Genomic DNA, 21344 nt, shown 5'->3' with positions numbered 1-21344 from the left:
GTAGGCGACTCTAGGGCAGACAGCGTGCAATCCTATTTGCCTGTTGACTTAGAGAGTCGTATATGCTCCAAAACCGACAAGCCTCTTCTGCCTGGGCAGTGCCCGCTACTCCGCTAAGCCCCACCCTCAAGGGGGTGGCTGCATGGCCCCCTGAGATTTCTGCGGACCCCCGCAGAAGGATGTGCAGAGGTAATTTACCTGAGCCCCAAACACTGAGATCCCCCCTCTAGGATAATAGTTGATCTTCAGGATCAACAGTGCCCCGCCCCTTCCAAGAGCCCCCACTTCACGGGCACGAACATGACTTTTGGCAATGGCAGCAGGGCATTCTGGCAACTTCCAGGTAACTTTCCACTGGGCTGAGGGGAGAGTGTGCAAGCGGGGTGGGGGCCGGAGGGCGCCTGCGATATGGGAAAAGGGCTGGGCCTGGGTGGAGAATACTCTGGGACCCTGAGCTATGTGCAGAGTTGTTCTGGATGCCTCGCCTTGACCTTTAATGACCGTTCTCGTATATGGTGTGTGAGATCAGATCATGCACCTCACGCTTTGAGAGTCAGTGTTGTACTCACTGCTGGGGACTAGAAAGGACGGAATGGGATGAATTGGAAATAGGTGCCATTCAGGAAAGCTGTATGTATTTAGGCATCTGGACAGACTGGCATACAAGAGAAAGTTCACAAGCGGAATGGGGCACAGGTTCGGTAATGAGTAATGTAAAAGTAATGTGCAAAAACAATGCATAAACATTGTATGCATTCATTTTATGTTACCCATCATTAAAATGTATGGCGTAGAGGTGACACGGATCGTAATTTACGATTTCACCTCCCCATTCCTCTCGACCAAATACTAATCCAGCTTTTACACTAGCATGACATTTTCATTCAGATGTTAATGCTGTATATTCCGCCTGCCTTTTACACTAGCAAAAAGCAGGTATATTCCATAGACATCGATTGTAAGCGCTAACAGCCATACGTAAATGGCAGGCAGCGTTTACTCAATTTGCGCAGCGCAAAAGGGAGGCATAAAGGCAGTTTTGCTTCCACTTCGCACCTCCCTTTTGCACTTCGAAGTCCAACTGATGAAAATGATGTGGACCCGACCGGCTATCTGCCAACTGCCATAGTAACAGGTACCCTCCGCATAATTTACAGGAAAGCAGAAATTAAGCTTCAATGTGTGCCGAATGCAACACGCCTTTGACAATTTAGTGGCATTTTGGTGCAAGTTGCCATTATTGCTAATGAGGACAGTGGCTATATCAGAGATGACCGTGGTACATGTGTCAATGGCAATGCTGATACCTGAAAGTTGGATGGACTATTTTTGCAGTTATTATACGACTGTGGCACCCCGGAGATAGCGAATGAAGGAAAATGATCCGTGACATCGGAGTTCCAGACTTAGGATACACTGCTGGCTACAACACAATCTGTGAAGCCATAGCTTTTGGGGTTCCCATTGGCTGTGGCAAATACTCGGGCAGTGTGGATCAGGGTGGTAACAACAGAAAGGCACTGAAGGACATGTCAACAGGAAGGCCTGATTTTAATTAGAAAAGGGGTTAGGATTAGCCACGAGTCATCAGCGGCAAAGGGTATGAAGGCAACCAAGACTGGGTATTATTGTCCAGTTGTGTAATCATGGTGTGTTGCAGCAGCATCAATTAGCAAATGCATATTGTAAAGTGCGCTTTCTGGACTATGCTGTAATGCACGCTGAGGTAAGAAAATCACTTTTTAACGAAAAATCACATTTTTTATTTTGGGGGGCGGCGGGTCCCCCACCCAAATCCCGAATCCCATTTAATTTTTCATATATTCCCGAACACCCACACCGCAAATATATATTTTTCTAACCCCCCTAAAAATGTTGATGAGTTTTTTTTCGTCAAAAAGTCAGTGGTAAAAAAAACGCCAAAGAAACATCCCGCAATGAAAGGACGTTGTACCGAAATAATCAGTGTGGATCCCCCCGAAAGCTGCCAGAACACAATAAAGAACTGGGTGGTGGAGGTATATAAAAAATAACTGGCCAAATAGTTGAAGCCAGTGCTTAGGGTTCTTAAAGGCTGGGTGTGGTAAGGGGCTGGAGAGCCCCGCTGCTGGACTCTGAATGGAGGGCTGCCTGTTTGCACACTAGAAGACCTCTTTAAATAGTCACTTTAAATTGATTCATTATTCATGCATTGAGAGCCTATCTTATGCTCAGAGTTATGCAGAAAACAGAAGAGAAGGCAAATTACACATCGACGTATGGTCTGAAATAGAGGGGCGTTATATAAAGAAAGCATTGTACGCATGAACTTGTGAACAGAAATGAACACACGACAGAGCTACATTAACCAGAATATATGGAAAAGATACTTCTCTTTTATTATCAATGTATAATCACTGTGATATCATTAAATATTTAAAATGGCAAAGGTGCAGGGCTTTGCTTTCCCGTAGCACCAAGAGACTCTTAAGGGGTGGACGGATCTGCCAACATGAGGACAATGGAAGTCCTGTGGGAGCAAAGGAGCAGGGCGGAGGAGACCAGCCAGTGGTGAAATCAAGGTCTACTCAAGCCCTTTTCACGTTGCTCTGGGTAGGCTGGTGTATTACATACTGTGCAATCTTAATGATCATTCTCTTTACTATTGCATTCATCATATACCAGCCACGTGTTCTCTCTTCTTTAATCTAGCAGTAAGTGATGTGAAGTGCTTTTATCCCGCTCAAATATATCCTTGAAGAGCTCATCCCAACCCAAGCTAAATGGTAAGAATAATCATACAAATTAACTTTGACATAATCTTAGAGTTAGTGTGCCCGTTCTGTGTTTTCCAATGGAAAGCCATTAAAGATATTAAAGATATTCTATGATCTCAATGCCAAGGATGGCTTGTTGGTCAGCTGTTTTTTGGTGCCTATTCTCATTTTGTGTACAGATGAAATCTACTTGTAATCACTGTCCTAATGTCACAGCCCAGCGACAAAATGGAAATGTGGGTGGCGTCTATTCCAACATGGTTTGGTCTTCTGAAATAAGCTCCTGCCAAATATGGCCATTAGGAAATTGGTACTGCCGAATAGAATCTTCCTTCATTTCCGAAGAGTAGCCAGACTCCTAGAGAGAAAAATAAAGAAATAATGTAAAAAGATAGAAATGTTGGTATTCATTGGCACTTTCACCTCTCTTTTGAAAACAGTTGTACGTGCGTCAGCCCTTAAGAACCGTTCACTGCTGATGAGGAGTGGGATTTTAAGTTTGCAGCTGTGATATCTATATCTATAAAAGTGATAATACCTTTGTGGCGGGATTTGTGGCAAAGCGTTGTTCCTTATACAATTCCACACCGTTTCACCAATCTGTGCCACATTTTGCATAGTTACCTGTTAGGACCCTCGGAACATTACTGGTTGCATGACATTTGGACACCCCAGCCCGTTCCCTGGATTTCAGCCCAAGTCAACATTTGTTTGTGTGTTTGTGGCTTGATGAAGCATTGTTCCTAATACAATGTCACACCATTTCACCAATCTGCACCACATTTTGCATACTTACCTGCTGGGACCATCCTGACATTACTAGCGACATGCTATTTGGACACCACATTCCTTTCCCGGATTTGAGCAACTTCACACATGAGACCGTTGCCTGAAATCAGCGAAACATCAATGTGGTCGCAGAAGGACCAGTCCCGACACGAGGAACACAACTCGAAGTCCAGGCCCTCGGATCAAATTCAGAATATGCTTCTGGGCACAGTTACTGAGTACAAATCAATCGATATGGTGGTATATGCCTATGAAGCCATAAACTGTCCAACAGAATTCCTCAACTCACTCGACCCCCGCGGGACTGCCACCACATCACCTCCGATTGAAAGTTGGGTCACCCATCATGCTGCTTGGAAATCTCGACCCAAAGGGCAGTGTAATGGCACAATGTTAAGCATTAAAAATTGCTGCCAAATGTGATTGAGGCCACAGTGTTCACTGGGAAGAGAAACACAATTCTTTGTTTATAAACAATCCTTACAATAAACATATACTTTAGTAATATTGAACTTTAGGTCCATAGTTGTTGGCACCGTCTGCATCCTGTCACCCATCATGCTGCTCAGAAACCTTCATGTTGTCCTCACGTACAGTTATACATTTCAGAATGCCTTTTTAAGAAGAACAATACATTGTGTCATGATGTACTCTTTATGAGAATTTGTTTTTAAATGAGAAATAATCAAAAAAATGTAGTGAATTTTTCTTTTCACCTTTCTTCTGTAGCCTGTTCGAAAAGCGTAAAGCTACCTTAAGTTATTTCTAAAAAATAGTACCTATAAGAAAATAAAATTCCGGGCAAAGCCAGGTATATCGGCAGTCTACTTTAAAAACAGACGAATTTTGGATTTGACTTTTAGAGGGAAGACTAATTTTGCATATATTTACACTGACAACATTTTGTAAACAAATTATTTTTAAAACAAAGGCCTGTAATAACTTGATTTTTATGATATAAATTATAAGTTACTCACCGTAGTGACTAACGTACTTTTAGTACATAGTCCCCTTTCCTCCATACAGTATGGGTGTTCCTTCCAAGGGACGGGAGACGGAACCTTTTTCACCAGAAAAAAACCTTCTTCCCTTTTAAATTTAGAGGCACGGCTCAGAGAGCATGCGCTGCCCTGACTCCACCCTCTGGCGCCACACCTCAGTCCCCATTAACGCATCGACAATAGATTTAACATGCCTAATGACACCAGTATTATTAAGGGGGAGGTTGGTGGGACGTATGGAGGAAAGGGGACTATGGACTAAGAGTACGTTAGTCACTACGGTGAGTAACTTATAATTGCTCTTATGTCCCATCCCCTTTCCTCCATACTGTATGGGCGATTACAACTGATTGGAGCCCAAGGGTGGAGAGGAGACCCTCCTTAAGCAAATAGGTTCCTGAGAACCTCCTGTTCGAAGGCCGCATCAGATCTAGAGCCGGCATCCAAACAGTAATGCTTGCAGAAAGCTGAGAGAGAGGCCCAAGTGGCCGCCCTGCTTATGACTTGCCAAGGGACATGGCGCTGGAATGCGATGGCCATTGCCTTGTCCCTGACTGCGTGGGCATGCATGTTGGCCGGGAGCGGCTTGTGCTGGCCCTGATACTCCTCATTGATGGCAGAGACCATCCAGCGGGATATGGAAGCCTTGCCTCGAGCCGCTGAAAGTGATGAACAGGGCGTCTGACATGCGGAAGCCCTTGGTCCTATCCAAGTAGAATTTTAGGGCATGCTGACATCCAGGCAGTGCAGCACTCTCTGTGCTTCGTCCTTGGGATCGAGAAAGAACGTAGGAAGTACTATTTCCTCCTTCAAGTGAAATGCAGATGGAACCTTGGGCAGAAATGCCGGGTGCGTCCGCATGACTACCTTGTCCCTGTGAAAGGTGGTATATGGTTCCGAAGCGACCAGCACCTGAATTCCGCTGACTCTGCGAGCCGAGGTAAGACCGACTAGTAAGGCTGTCTTGATGGTGACCAGCCTAATGTCCACCGAGGCCATTGATTCAAATGGTTTGCGCGCTAGAGCGCCAAAGACTATATTAAGGTCCTACACAGGGTGTGGTCTCTTCACGGGTGGTTAGAGCCTTGCGAGACCAGTCAGGTGTTTCTTGACAATAGGGTTGAAGGAGGAAAAAATGCCTTCCTCCGAGTTCCTTTAGGCCCCAATGGCTGCAAGGTATGTAGGCAGGTGTTGACCTGTACGTCCGAATGAGCGAGGTGCGCCGAAAAGGAGAGCACGTCGCCCAAATTGCAGGCCAAAGGGTCAATTCCCTTGAAGTCTGCTCAGTGGCAGAACCTGGTGCATTTGCTCTTGTACTGGGCCCTGGTGGCTTTGCTCCTGGCACCCTGTATGATCTCCAGATTGGCCTGTGAGAGGCTAAGGTGCTGAAGTGTTACCTGCTGAGGTACCACGCTGTGAGGGCTAGTTTCCCTGGCGCAGGGTGGATGATCCTGCCCCTTTGCTGTGCCAGAAGATGTGCTGGGCCTGTCGGGAGGTGTATCAGGGGCACCTCCGACAGGCTCAGGAGCTCCAAAAACCATGGTCTTGCCGGCCACCAAGGAGCGATCAGAATGATGAGGAGTCGGTGCGACTCCTTGATCTTGCAAATGACCCGTGGATCAGGGGAGTGGGCGGAAAGGCGTAGGCCTTCATGTCAGTCCACTGGAGGTATAATGCATCACCCAGAGGGCCGGCGCCCTGACCCTGCCAGGATGCAAACTGGGGGCACTTCTTGTTGTGCCAGGTGGCAAAGAGATCCACTTGGGGGTGACCCCATTTGTTGAAAATCTCCTGAATAATGAGGTTGTTTAGCTGCCACTCGTAATTGTCCGCTCCCAGCCTGCTGAGCCTGTCCGCCTCCAGGTTGGATTCCCCCAGGAGGTGGACTGTCGAGAGGAAAATTTCATTTTCCAAGGCCCATTCCCACATGCTGATCGCCAGTCTGCACAGAGGAGGGGATCTGGTGCCTCCCTGCAGGTTGACGTAGTACATGCTGAGGACAACCTTGCCCTTGAGAAGTGGTAGGAATGCTCTGAACGCTAGCCAGATGGCGTTCAGCTCCAACCAATTGATGTGGTATTCCTGCTCCTGTCGAGTCCAGGTGCCGTGGACCGAGAGATCGTGCATAGGGAGCAGCTGTGAATTCTTGAGGTTGAGCGAGAAGCCCAGGTCTTGCAGTGTGTTCATAAGGGCATGGGAAGAGTGGTAAACCGCTTCAGGAGATGTAGCCCTGACAAGCCAGTTGTCGAGGTATGGGTAGATGTGGAACCCCTGTGCTCTGAGGAGGTCCGCCACAACGTTCATAAGTCTGGTAAAGACCCTGAGAGCCAAGTTGAGGCCAAACAGGAGTACTTTGTATTGGAAATGGTAGCCCATGATCTCGAACCGTAGGAAAGAACGATGGGGCTGCCAAATCGGGTCATGTAGGTACGCGTCTTTCAGGTCCAAGGAGCACATCCAATCTCCTTCGTCCAATGTCTCTGCTATAAAAGCTGGCGTAACCATCTTGAATTTTTGCAGGGGTAAGGAGAGGTTGAGGGTGGAAAGGTTCAGCACAATCTCAGGCCCGCATGGTTCTTCTTATGAATGGTGAAAATCCTGGAGTAGAAGCCAAAGCCTTGCTGGGAGGCTGAAACTTCCTCCACTGCCTGGATCTCTACGAGTGACCGGATCTCCGCCAAAAGAGTTGCTGTCCCAACCTGTGGGAGTGGAGGGGAGGAGGGAGGAGAGGCTGGGATGGGAAGGCGGTACACCGTGGATACTTCGGAGAGGATCCAGGGGTCCGCAAAATTCCGGTGCCAGGATTGTGCATGGAGAGCAAGCCTGCCCCCCTGGAACGGTATATCTAGAATGCGCTCCTGGACATCCGGGTTGAATTTTGTTGCCCGGAGCCAGGCAGTTCTCCTCATATCTGTGGCAATAGAAATAGCAGGGCCTGAGGTATCGATATGAGCCATTGTGGATTCCATGAGGTCATGCGCCACGAGCTTGGCTTCTGGTAGCCCCGCCTTAAAGCGTGATTGGCATTGGGTGGGGAGTTCCGGGAGGAAGTCCGCAATTTCCCGCCATAACCGCTGGTTGGCGGCAGCCAGCATGGCATCTGCGTTGGTCTGACGCAGGTGCAAGGAGGCGTTGGAGTAGATCTTCTTACTGTATGCCTCCAAGATCTTCTCCTCCTTGCCTAGCAGTGCCGCAGAGGAGGAGGCTAAGGACGACTGAGGCTTGGAGTACAGTGATGCAGCAGCGATTACCGAGGAGTGTGGCGGAAGATGGGTCGAGCGCAAGAGTGTATTCCCCTCCATCTGCCTGTATTTGGTGTCCAGGCGTCGATTGACCGGCTGGACCGAGTGGGGCTTAAATCAACCCTTCTTGGCCAGGGAGACTACATCGGTTTGCAGTGGAATCCCTGTGTTGGCAGAGCCAGAAGCCCCTCTGCCGGCTGTTCGACCTCAGTTTGGGGGAAGCCCAGGTACTCCACCAGGCCAGCAAGACGTTCATGGAAGGCCATGGCTGAGGATGGCGTGTCCAGATCGTCCTCCTCATCCATATCCTGCGGATCTGGAGGATCTCGTGGAGGAGGAGGGGTAGATGGCGCCGGAGGCTTGGGTACAGGGACCGCAGCCAGCAGCTGAGGAGGAGGCGGATTTGGCTGTGGAGCCTGAGGAGGTGGCTGCAATGAGGCCTGGGGGCCCGATGAAGGCACCTGTTGTGCCTCTAGCATGGCGGGGAGGACATCCCTGACTGTGTCCTTGATGATAACCCCCATCTGAGGAGACCACATGAGGCTGAGAAATTTCTCGAAGAGCACTTCCTCGCTGGCCCAAGAGGTGGCAGGGGGTACCGACAGGGTAGCGGGGATCTGCTGGAGCAGCTGCGTACCCTGTCCATATGGACGCACAGGAAAGTTGCCCTGTGCAAATGAAAGGTAGACTGTAGGTCACGTACCTGGTTGAGACCAGTCCCACCATGACACTCGTTCTTCGCCGAAATGGCGTTGGACTGGTGCCACTTCTGGCACGGTGGCCATTTTGTTGAACTGCCTGCCACGTGGGCCCAGTCTCGTCCAAGACTCTTGCGTGTGGATCACGAGGCCTATCATGCTCTTCGGGTCTCGACCCGTTAGGTGTGACACCCTGGACCCGGGGGTTGGTAGAGCTGTGTTTAGGCACCCCTTCAGACGTATTGCCGGTATTAGGGCGTAATCCCTCTGATGTTTTGCCGGTGTTAGGGCATGGCCCCTCGGCCATTGTGCCGGTAAAAGGGCGTAGCCCCTCTGGTGTAGACCCGGTACAAGAACCTTCCAGTCCCTCGACACTGCCCCCGGGAGGATCCGAGGACCCCTCGACCCGAAGGCTGGTAGCTGTAGCAGCCTCGGTGCACGTGCCGCGTGGGAGAATCCCTGGGAAGGAGTCTCCCTTACGGGTTGCGCTGGAAAATATCGGCCCTACCTTTGGCCTGGTTCAATGCTACACGAAGTGCTTGAGATCCTCTGAAGGTGACCTCTGGAAGAGCTCCCTCAACCTGGCTAGTCTGCTCCTCAGCGCCTTCGAGGACAGCGAGTCACATGCTGAACATGATTGCCAACCGTGGTCTGGGCCAAGGCAACGTGCCAGACTGGGCTCACTCCCCCTGTACTAGCCTGGTGGGGCCTTCTGTAACGCTCACCTGGCTCCCACGGAGGCACGGGCGTGGCTGGGACTGCTGTGACCTCTTCTGCAGAGATGCGTAAGACCCGGAAGCTGGACTGGACTGGATTCCCCAACCTGGCTTTTCTGGCTCGGAGGAATATCCCACTGTGTGTGAAAAGGAAGGGTTAATAGTCTGCGGGTGATGTTCCGACCTCCCACTTCCCTTCTATCCCTCCGTGAAACCCTTTTGGGATTCCCTGCGAAGACTCACCTTATGGACCAAAATGACGAGCTCTCCATCCTGCTTCAGATGCAGGGGCGCGTTGTGATTACAGTTACTTCACTGGATTGATGAGTTTAAACTAGTTTGTCCATTCCCGTCGTACCGCAAATGTTTATGGCAAGTTTGGGTTTATATTCACTCATCTGTCCTTTTCTTTCGCAGGTGCTGGAGAAGATTCCGGGCTGCAGGCGATTTGGATGAAGCCAAATTCTGGTAAGAATTCCGATGAGAGATTCCTTTGCAGTTTTAAGTATCTCCTTTAATGTCCAATGTCTTTTTCCCCATAGGGGCTGGGGTACGGCAATGCCGCAGGTAAGGCGCCGACCCGAAAAGAGCTGCTGTGTCTCTCTTGCAAATGGGTAAGTCTTGAGTGAGCGTATTGCTAATGTTCTCACATGCTCTCACTAATACAATGTCTGTTTCTTTTCCCCTTAGGGGCCGGGGTGCTGAGATGCCGAAGGTATGGCACAAACCCGAAGGCGGAGAGGGAATTGAACCACAGGTAAGTTCTACTTAGATTCGTGTTTCCCTTCTCACCTCTCTTTCTCCTTCCTTCCAATAGGTGCTGGATGGCGGTGGAAGCTCCGGATGGACGTCGCAGGACTCGAAAACGCCACGTGCAGGTGAGGGAAATGCAGCGTGCTGCGCGCGACGCGATGCACGTTTAAAATGTTTGCCTTCTTTGCAGGATCGTCGGCGTGCAGAATCCGGAGTGCAGATGTATCAGGTAAGGTTCTTGTTTTCACCTGTTCTCTTCCCTTTTCTTCTTTAGGTGTTTCCAGGATGCTGGCAGGCGTGATGGAGGACCAAGGCAGGAGTAGGCACGGTGAGCGTCCAGCTGCTAAGTGCAGAACAACGCGAAGCGTGGTCTGCTGCTTGGGTGTGGCTTAAATAGCCTTTCAAGTAGTTCCAGGTATGTATTCTTCCCCCAGAAATATGTATTCCTCCACCGGTCACACCCTAGAGATCAAGTAGTCCCTAGAAAAATAGTTCCTTCCAGTCTTGGAAGTTGCAGCATGGTCTGCACAGGTAAGTTTACACCAAGCACTACTCCCAACCTACTTCTGTATGAGCCTGGCGCCGATGGCGCAAGGACTGATGTCCCCTATGAGCCTGACGCCAACGGCGCCAGGACTGAGTCCAAAGGGCCCCCATCTGGGGCTGCTGGGACTTCCCTTGAATGCATGGTGTCTGTCTCTGAGGGTGCCGGGCCTGGTTTGGCTCCTTGGAGGCAGGCATCATGACAGTACCTCCCCCCAAGGCCCCTCCCAAGGATGTCCAACCTGGAGGCCTCGGTTTATTTGGGAACTTCCGGTGAAAATTCCGTATTAGTCGAGGTGCATGAACATTCTCACTTGGTTCCCAAGATCTTTCCTGAGGTCCATATCCTTTCCAATCAATCAGATAAAAGAGTTTTGACTTGGACATCTTAGAATCCAATATGTCCTTAACTTCGAATTCCAATTCCCCATCTATTGGAATTGGTTCTGGTGGTTTGCATAACCTGGTTACGGGTGGTACTGGTTTCAACAGGGATATGTGAAAAACGGGATGGATTCGCATATTAGGTGGCAGATCGAGTTTGAAGGCTACCGGTTAATGATAGATTTGATAGGATAAGGCCCTGTATATCTTGGGTTAAAAGTTTGTAGACCTTTAAGCGGTAAATGTCTAGTTGCAAGCCACACTTGGTATCCTACTTTGTAAGGAAGTACTTTACTTCGATGTAAATCAGCATTTTCCTTGTACCTTTCTTTGGCTTGTTGTAAATGAGTCTTTGCTTCCTTGAAGGCTTGGGTTATTGTGGCATGTAAATGATCCACGGCGGGCATTTCAAGGCTTTGAGGGGATTCAAGGTCCGAAGTCCTGGGATGATGGCCGAATAGGGTATAGAAAGGAGTCTGACCCGTTCCAGAATGCACAGAATTGTTGTACGCGTACTCGGCAATCCATAGAATGTCCTTCCAATTACCCTCAGATTGAGGTAACATACACCGCAGATACTATTCCAGGGTCTGGTTTGTTCTTTCGGTTTGACCATCGGTTTGAGGATGGTGGCTGGTGGATAATCGCACATCAACTTGGGCCATTTGGCAACACCTTTTCCAGAAATGAGAAATAAATTGACTTCCCCGATCAGAAACCAATATGGATGGGAAGCCATGTAAACGAACAACATTTTCAAGACATTCCTTTGCTAAGGTGGGGGCTGAAGGCAACCCCTTCAATGGGATAAAATGAGCCATCTTGGAGAAGAGGTCTACAATCACCAGGATAGTATTATACCCATGACTATGAGGCAGGTCAGTTATAAAGTCCATCGATAAGGTGTGCCACGGTGCCGGAGGGATGTCCAGGGGCCGTAAAGGACCGGCTGGTTTTTGCTTCTGACTTTTGGGCGCACACTCCGCAGGTCATCACAAAAGATTTAATATCCTTTCGCCAGGATGGCCACCAGAAATGCAGTTTGATCTTTTCCTCCGTTTTAGCGATGCCCGGGTGTCCTTCCATTAGTGTATCATGATAATGTGCTATAACGAGTTCTTGCAATTCCTTGTGAGGCAGAAATAACCGCCCTTGGAAATAGGGTAAATCATTATTAATGGAATAGTTTGAGTCTTTCTGGCTCCATTCTTGTAAAGCTGTAGCGTCGAAAAGCAATTTAACTCTACCTTGAACATCCTCAATAGTTTGTGAAGAGATTACACACAAAATCCTCTGTTCGGGAATGATCGGAACTGGCTCTAGACTTGAGGCAATGTCACCCATTCCAATTCGAGATAGAGCGTCTGCCTTGCCATTCTTGCAAACCAGGCGATATGTGATTATAAAGTCAAATTCTGCAAAGAACAGAGCCCAACGGAGTTGAGGAGAAGATTGAGCTTTGGCCGTTTTCAAGTATTGCAAGTTCCTGTGATCTGTAATCACTGTAACGGTGTGTCTTGCGCTGAGCAGGTAGTGACGCCAAGCTTTGAAAGCTGACTTAATAGCCAACAGTTCCTTGTCTGTGATTCCGTAGTTCACTTCAGGAGCCGAGAATTTCCTGGACCAAAAGGCTACGGGATGTAGTTGATTTGAAACTAGATCCCTTTGAGAAAGGACAGCCCCCATGGCTAAACTAGAAGCGTCGGTTTCCACAACGTAAGGGAGGTCCGGACGAGGATGTTTTAACACAGGTGCAGAGGTGAATTTGGTTTTTAATTCCTGAAAGGCTTGTTCTGCCTCCTTAGACCACTCGAAGCGTCTGTTTTTTCGTAGGAGCGCCGTGATGGGTTGAACCACTCGAGAAAATTCCGGGATAAACCTTCTGTAAAAATTGGCAAAACCTACCATACTTTGAACTCCTTTCACAGAACTAGGAGACGGCCATTTGAGGATCGCATCCACTTTCCGTGAGTCCATTCGGACTCCCTTAGGTGTTAGGACGAATCCGAGAAACTCAACTTCCGTAACACGAAAAAGGCATTTTTCAAGTTTTGCAAACAGTTTGTGCTGGCGCAGTTTCTCCAAGACAGTTCTAACATGTTTTCGGTGATCGGATTCCGAGGAGGAGTACACCAGGATGTCGTCAATATATACAATGACACAAACATCGATGAGTTCTCGAAAAACATCATTCATAAAATATTGAAAGGCAGCAGGTGCGTTGCACAACCTGAAAGGCATTACCTGGTACTCAAAGAGTCCATATTTGGTGCGGAAGGCAGTTTTCCATTCGTCGCCTTCTCTGACGCGCACCAGGTGGTAAGCTCCCCTTAAATCTAACTTAGTATAGATACAAGCATCTTTTACCTGGTCAAGGAGCTCAGGGATCAAGGGCAGAGGATAACGATTCTTGACCGTTATCTGATTTAAGGCGCGGTAGTCAATGCAAGTTCTAAGGTCCCCTTCTTTTTTCGGTACGAAGAATAGAGCTGAGGAAGCAGGTGACTTTGACGGGCGAATAAAACCATTGGCAAGATACTGATCCAAATGCTGTCGCAAATGAAGGTTCTCCGGTTCAGTAAGGGCATAGATCCTACTACAAGGCGGTTGAGCATTGGGTACCAGGTCGATCTGACAATCATATGGCCAGTGAGGAGGTAAGGTGTTGGCCTGTTCCTTTTGGAAGACGTCTTGAAAGTCTTGATACTCAAAAGGTAATGGTACTGTTGTGGAGGTTACTGAAGCTAGACCCATCTGTGGATTTCCTGGATAACACTTTTGTGCACAATCAGGGAAGGTTATGCTCTTTGCTCACCAGTCAATTCGAGGATTATGTGTTTCTAACTAAGGGATCCCTAAGATTACCTGAAATTGTGGAGCCTTGATTACGTCAAACACTATGGTTTCCCGATGGTCATCTTGGCCAACCAGTGTCATTTCCGTGGTAGAGTGTGTCACCAGCCCGGAGGCAATTTCGGTTCCATCAACTGTGGTAATGACATCCTTGGTGGTTTTTGGACGGAGAGGGAGACCAATCCTGGAAGCCAATTCAAGGTCAACATAATTTCCAATAGCCCCACTGTCGAGGTAGGCTTTTATTCCGTGCAATCGTTGAGGCTGTTTTGGATCTATGAGGACCATAGGCATGATGAAATGCGAGGTCAAAGAGTCTGTCTTCAGGCTCGGCAAGCGGACCTCTACGCTTGTCGGGCTTGGTCGTTTCCCGAATCAGGTTCTGGAAGATTACTGTCTGTGGCTCCAACCACCTTCTTAGGTGGTTTTACTGGGCAATCCCGCAAGAAGTGTCCAGAAGCTCCACAGTAAAGACATAATTGTTTTTGTCTTCTTCTTTCTCGTTCTTTCTGAGTTAGTGGTCCTTTAACTCCCCCAATTTGCATTGGCTCTGAAGCGTCGGTACCCTTGGGGCTTGTGTGGGTTTTGATCAGAACTCGGGTTTCAAATCTGGACCGATCCGCTTTTCTATTCTGGAGTCTATGATCAAGTTGGACCACTAAGTCAATGTATTCTGCGCAGAGTTGAGGCGGGTTCACTATTTGAACAAGAACGTCTTTTAGTTCTCCACGCAGACCTCGGTGGAATAATGTAATTCTTTTATTCTCAGGCCACCCAGTCTCTACGACCAATCTGTTAAATGTGGCTATATAAGATAGGAGATCTTGGTTTCCTTGCCGCAAGGACAGAAGTTCGTTATCCAAGGCCTCACCCTGAGCGTGTCGAGCGAATAATCTTTCCATGCTTGCCTGGAAGCCTTGAAAGTCCTGAAGGATTGGGTCGTCTTGATTTACCAACGGAATCGACCAATCGGCAGCACTGCCGCTGAGATAAGATAGCACAAAAGCCACCTTGGTTTGGTCATTAGAGAAGGCCCCAGGTCTGCATATGAAATGTAAACGACATTGACTCATGAAAACGGCGTATTTCTTGGGATCCCCAGTAAAACGCTCAGGGGGGGCCAGAGGCATATTTCCTGGCAGGTTAATTTGCACCGGGTTGGTTGAAACCATCGGAGTGGAATTCATCCCGGAGCCGGGTAAAGGCGTTTGTCCTGCCTGACTCTGCAAAAGCTGTTTAGCCAAATCATCAGTTCGTTCTTTGGATAAGATTAGTTCCCTTCCAAGGGCGTTAGTTTCCTGGCGGGCAGCATGCACTTCTGCCCGTAATTCCCCCAACAATTGGGCCAGTTGGTCTGTCTCGGAAGTCTCCATGGCGCCAGGGTGGGAAATTATGGGTAGGCTTCGCGGTCTGTAACGCTCAGCTGGCTCCCACGGAGGCGCGAGCGTGGCTGGGACTGCTGTGACCTCTTCTGCAGAGATGCGTAAGACCCGGAAGCTGGACTGGACTGGATTCCCCAACCTGGCTTTTCTGGCTCGGAGGAATATCCCACTGTGTGTGAAAAGGAAGGGTTAATAGTCTGCGGGTGATGTTCCGACCTCCCACTTCCCTTCTATCCCTCCGTGAAACCCTTTTGGGATTCCCTGCGAAGACTCACCTTATGGACCAAAATGACGAGCTCTCCATCCTGCTTCAGATGCAGGGGCGCGTTGTGATTACAGTTACTTCACTGGATTGATGAGTTTAAACTAGTTTGTCCATTCCCGTCGTACCGCAAATGTTTATGGCAAGTTTGGGTTTATATTCACTCATCTGTCCTTTTCTTTCGCAGGTGCTGGAGAAGATTCCGGGCTGCAGGCGATTTGGATGAAGCCAAATTCTGGTAAGAATTCCGATGAGAGATTCCTTTGCAGTTTTAAGTATCTCCTTTAATGTCCAATGTCTTTTTCCCCATAGGGGCCGGGGTACGGCAATGCCGGAGGTAAGGCGCCGACCCGAAAAGAGCTGCTGTGTCTCTCTTGCAAATGGGTAAGTCTTGAGTGAGCGTATTGCTAATGTTCTCACATGCTCTCACTAATACAATGTCTGTTTCTTTTCCCCTTAGGGGCCGGGGTGCTGAGATGCCGAAGGTATGGCACAAACCCAAAGGCGGAGAGGGAATTGAACCACAGGTAAGTTCTACTTAGATTCGTGTTTCCCTTCTCACCTCTCTTTCTCCTTCCTTCCAATAGGTGCTGGATGGCGGTGGAAGCTCCGGATGGACGTCGCAGGACTCGAAAACGCCATGTGCAGGTGAGTGAAATGCAGCGTGCTGCGCGCGACGCGATGCGCGTTTAAAATGTTTGCCTTCTTTGCAGGATCGTCGGCGTGCAGAATCCGGAGTGCAGATGTATCAGGTAAGGTTCTTGTTTTCACCTGTTCTCTTCCCTTTTCTTCTTTAGGTGTTTCCAGGATGCTGGCAGGCGTGATGGAGGACCAAGGCAGGAGCAGGCACGGTGAACGTCCAGCTGCTAAGTGCAGAACAACGCGAAGCGTGGTCTGCTGCTTGGGTGTGGCTTAAATAGCCTTTCAAGTAGTTCCAGGTATGTATTCTTCCCTCAGAAATATGTATTCCTCCACCGGTCACACCCTAGAGATCAAGTAGTCCCTAGAAAAATAGTTCCTTCCAGTCTTGGAAGTTGCAGCATGGTCTGCACAGGTAAGTTTACACCAAGCACTACTCCCAACCTACTTCTGTATGAGCCTGGCGCCAATGGCGCCAGGACTGATGTCCCCTATGAGCCTGACGCCAACGGCGCCAGGACTGAGTCCAAAGGGCCCCCATCTGGGGCTGCTGGGACTTCCCTTGAATGCATGGTGTCTGTCTCTGAGGGTGCCGGGCCTGGTTTGGCTCCTTGGAGGCAGGCATCATGACACCTACACCCCCTCTGAGCCCATTGCAGCCCCGTCTTCGCACTTAGCATGTTGACCTTCATTCCCTGCACTCCCTGCTTTCCCCCGGCACATGCCTACCTGGCCCCCTGTAGCACTCGCCTACCCCAGGGACACCCCCCCCCGACCACTTGCATGCTCTCCACTCTTCCCTCCCACCTTGGCACTAACGCATTCAGCTGTGGCCAGCACCTACCCACTCCCCTGCACTTCTTGTTACTGCACTTGCACAATCCGACACAAGGCGTAGTAGGACCATTTTTTGTTATTCTTCATCCCTCTCCCCTCTCCCCTCTCCCCTCTTTTGTCTTGTGGCACCTTGAAACACCATTTGCTGCATAGGTGCATTATAAATACCCAATAAATAAATAAAGTATGGATAGATCCTGGAGGAGTTGCCAGGAGAAGCTGCGGGACCGCTACGGTCATATAGCTAAGATTATGGACCTGGCCGAGCGTGCCAGGGATAAGGTGGAAGAAGTGGATGCCAACAGTCTAGCAAGCTGGGCTCCGTAAGCAGTATGCTTCTTAGGGAATGCCAACTGCACCATCTCTTCAGACACGGACGTCTCTTCAAGATAGATCCCAAGTTGAGCGATCACGTCACCTACGAAGCAGGAGAGGTACTGCAAGGGCTCCTTTTTTTTGGTGAGGCATTTGGCAAGGAGATGGGGAGGTTCACTGGCACGTATACCTCCCTGGAGAAGGCGCAATCTTCTATCTAAAAGATCTTCCCGAATACGGCCCACTACTGGGAATTGAGGCAATAAGATTCCTTCTTTCCACCCAAAGGAAGGAACCTCAGGGGCTGCAGACGCATGGGGAGCAGGCAGAGCACAAGGAGCAATCTCAGGTGAGTGAGCTAAGCATACAGGCTCTTCAAAATGGAGGGTATTCACCAGCTAAGGGACATTCTCAGAAAAGAGGAGTGGCTGGCCAGAATAGATCTAAAAGACGCATATCCGACTACCCTGTTGGTGGAAATGTATAGTCCTTTCCTAGCGTGTAGATGGCAAGGTCAATTCTGGCAGTTGAAAACACTGCCGTTCGGTCTCGCTTCAGCCCCATGGGCTTTTACCAAGCTAATGAGACTGGTGGCAGCGTCCATCAAAGAAAAGGGCAAACGTATCATAATATGTCTCGATGAAATTCTGCTCCTGGCTGACAACACAGAGACCTTGATGTATCAGACAGGATTGGTGAGGTATCTCCTGTCGTCACTGGGATTCTTGATCAATCATGAGAAGCCGGACATGTCTCCAACCAGGAGGCTGGACTTCCTAAGCTTCGTGGTAGACACGAGGAAAGCAACCCTAGAACTACCAGTGAGAAAGATACGAGATATCAAGAAGGGGATAGTCGTGCCTCGACAAGGAGATTATCTCACTCCGATCACTAGAGAGAGCAGTAGGACTTTTAGCGTCTTCCATGCAACCCATATTACCGGTTCCGGCTACACTACATAGCCCTTCAGAGACTGAAGATCAGGCATCTGCAGCAGGGTCTGAGATATCACCAGATTTCCTTGGATCAGGAATCAAACACAGAATTACTATGGTGGCTTCAGAACATGGAAGCATGGAATGGACAGGCCATATTTGGAGACAGTCTGGACTTAGTCAGAGTTGGATGCCAGCGTAGCAGGCTGGGGTGCCAGGTGCGGTGACCTAGAGACAGGGGGCAAATGGGCTCCTGAAGAACTATATCTGCATATAAACTGTCTAGAGCTGTTAGATGGGTCATTTGCAATCAAGGTGTTTACAAAAGACAGAGCAAACTGCTGCATTCTCCTAACAATTGACAACATATTGGTGGCCAGGTACATAAATCTCCTGGGAGGGACAAAGTCCAGACTCCTGGCAGAGCTAGCGAAGGAATGTTGGCACTACTTCCTATAGTTTGGAATCTTGGTGACAGCGGAGTACCTACCTGGGTCGCTCAACATCATTGCGGACTTGAACTCTCGTTATTTTACCGATGGAAGTGACAGAGGTGTATTCCGCCGGCTGGATTAGTTTTGGGGACCAATTCACACAGACTTTTTTGCGTCCAGCCTGAACGCACAGACAACCAGCTTCTTCAGGTGGAGTTTAGACCCGTGCCGTGCACACTAGGGATGGACACGTTCCTCTATGAATGGGGAGGAGGAGTGACCTATGCGTTCCCACGGTTGATGATGCTGAGCAGGGTACTGGCAAAAGTTTGCAGGGAGAGGACGACGATAGTGATCATAGCGCCCATGTGAAAATCGCAAGTATGGTTTCCAGCTCTGATGGAACTTTCCTCGGATTTCATGCAGATGCTTCCACCAGAGGCACACCTGCTCAAGGACCCAGCTGGATCGTTTCATCCTCCGAGAGGGAGGGACGTGCTCCCGTTGATGGTTTGCAGAGTGGTGGGAGAATATGGGCAAAGTCAGACATTTTGAGCCATGCTGCCCAGCTCATCTCGGACTCCTGGGTCCCCTCCACATGTAGGAGCTATAATGTGGCATGGAGCAAGTGGGAACTCTGGTGCAACAGGAGAAGTATTCCACCCATTTCTGCCCCTGTAGTATCCATCCTTAACTTCCTAGCCTCTCTCCTGGAAGACGGCAAAGCCTTCAGGACGGTAGGGGAATATAGAGCTGCAATATCAGCTGTACACACAGCGGTGGATAAGTCTGTTTTTGCTAATCATGATCACAGTTAAGGGGGCTACTTTAGATTGTTCTAAGACTATTTTCATCTGAAATTCATATAGTGTTGTTGGTTCTATGTCTATTTGCAACTGATTGATGTACACCATCTTGTGGGATTAATGTAGCAGTACTTGTCGCAAACCACTAGAAGCACATACTCCCTCCAACCAGAGGGCACATTACCCAGCTTACACCTGTTCACTGTGTCTATAAAACCAATACGTTGAACTATTCTTAGACCAAATTACAGTTAATGAATTAAATGTGTAAAACTAATTCCAGAAAAAGTGCATTACAGCGTGAGACATGCGTTGACAGAGAATGTCTAGTCTTGCAACTTGAAAGTTCCAAAGTTAAATTGACAAACACAAACTAATTTTGCACAACTGTAAACACATTTATTTTGTACTGTGATTTAATAAGTAATGCTGCATTAATCGCACAAGATAATGCATGAGTTTTCATCTTATATAGCCTCCGAAAATTTACATATATAAATTGTGATCAATATTAAGACAAAAAAGGTGTAAAGAATGTAATCAAATACCTTTTTTTCTGGTTAATGCGAGCACCTGTTAAATTGCTGTTTACTCAATGTCTTAACAGAATTTCTATATAATAGGTATGAATTACCTGAGGAACCATGTAGGATGCATTCTTGATTACCACTGGGTATTTGAAATGTTCATGCAGGTGATCCACATATTCACACATTCTGAAAAAAAGAGTAGCCAATTCAAATCCAATATTGATCGTGCTAATCAGGAGGCAACACCATATTTATTTATTTTATTTATTTGCATTTGTATAGCGCACTTGCAGCCTGGGGGCATCGAGGCACATATGCATGGAGCATACATTTCTTTTATATTGCGTTGAAAAGCACAACTTCAAAAATAAGCTGCAGTCTTTTTGACTCAATGGGGCTTCAACAGTTAAACACAGCAAGAATCTAGCTCTTCATGTCCTATGATTGCAGTGGAAGACACTCCTGTCAATCTTGCATGCACAACCAGGAGCAACATACTCAAAGCACCACAAATAGAGTAGAACCCCGTCAATCATGCACAACACCCCTTATTGCCACCAAGGTGTGACAGAAACACATGGGTACAATTAAATTGGGATGCCCAGGATGCTTGGTGCAAGGAGAAGTTGTTTGCTATGCGAGGCAATGACTTGGGTGGTATAAAGGCATCCCCAATAATCCTCCATCAATCCCCAAGTGCCCAACCAAGGGTGAGAGAGACCTTCCTTAACCAAACCCAGAGCCCATTCAAATCCCCCTTTTCTTGCACGGCAACTCAGATTTTGAGTTTTGGGAAATGAGGGCTAGGGGACACCCTCACAGAAGGTCCAGAGGCAAAACATTCTAAGGGAAGATCCACAAGCACTTACAATCCTTAGTGTTGCATGATTAAATCAAAACAAAAGCGTTCTGGATTATAACTGCCATGATGCTGTGTCCCATCAAACTGAAAACCTTTAGTGGATCTGAAATTTCGCAAAATCTATCACAATAGGGAAACAGTACAAAGATAGCATAGACAATCTGGGAAAGCCCCATTTATCACAGAAGATGGGTAGGCAGGTGACCCCCACAACTCTCCTTTTACTGAGGATTACGCAGTATCTTGGGCAAAAGAAAAGGGATGCAATCAAACAAAAGTATCTCAGGATGTCTCCTGATAAACAAATGAAAAGCAGGTTTTTTCAATCTCCTGTGAAGCTCACAGGCCTTCATGCACCACTCATACTCGTAAGCCTCAACCTCCTGTAGTGCTCTGGGGTTCCACTGTGAATCTCTCGTCGGTTGTGTACAATGCAGCAGAACTGTTCCTCTCCCTCCTTCATGCTCCAATGATTAACTGCTGAACATGATCTCATGGGTCTTTCCAAAAAGGGCTAAGAGCTTCCAGCAGACAAGGGTCACTTTAGACCTTCCACTGGCTGTTTGCCCAGGGCATTGACCAACTCCCCGCCTTTATGGTCCTGGCA

General features: G+C 48.4%; 1 protein-coding gene across 5 annotated transcripts in view; it reads right to left on the bottom strand.

Moving 5' to 3' along the window:
* Positions 1-2343: 2343 nt before the first annotated feature.
* The window catches only part of ENOSF1 (enolase superfamily member 1), an 831595-nt gene continuing 812594 nt past the window's right edge, over positions 2344-21344 (bottom strand). For 4 of the 5 annotated variants that reach the window (XM_069620872.1, XM_069620871.1, XM_069620870.1 and 1 more), the window contains 2 exons: positions 19980-20061; positions 2865-3114 (listed from right to left, as the gene is read on the bottom strand). In XM_069620872.1, coding sequence (XP_069476973.1) covers positions 3004-3114; positions 19980-20061 — 193 coding nt within the window. In that variant the 3' untranslated portion in view covers positions 2865-3003. Of the gene's footprint in view, positions 3115-19979; positions 20062-21344 lie in introns of all 5 variants that reach the window. The other variant, XM_069620869.1, reaches the window with a different exon arrangement.

The sequence above is a fragment of the Ambystoma mexicanum genome, chromosome 5q (genome assembly GCF_040938575.1).
Source record: "Ambystoma mexicanum isolate Mex_15411 chromosome 5q, UKY_AmexF1_1, whole genome shotgun sequence".
NCBI classification, from domain to species: Eukaryota; Metazoa; Chordata; class Amphibia; order Caudata; family Ambystomatidae; genus Ambystoma; species Ambystoma mexicanum.
The sequence above is the reverse complement of the archived record's forward strand: the minus strand, read 5'-3'. Positions and strand labels throughout refer to the sequence as shown.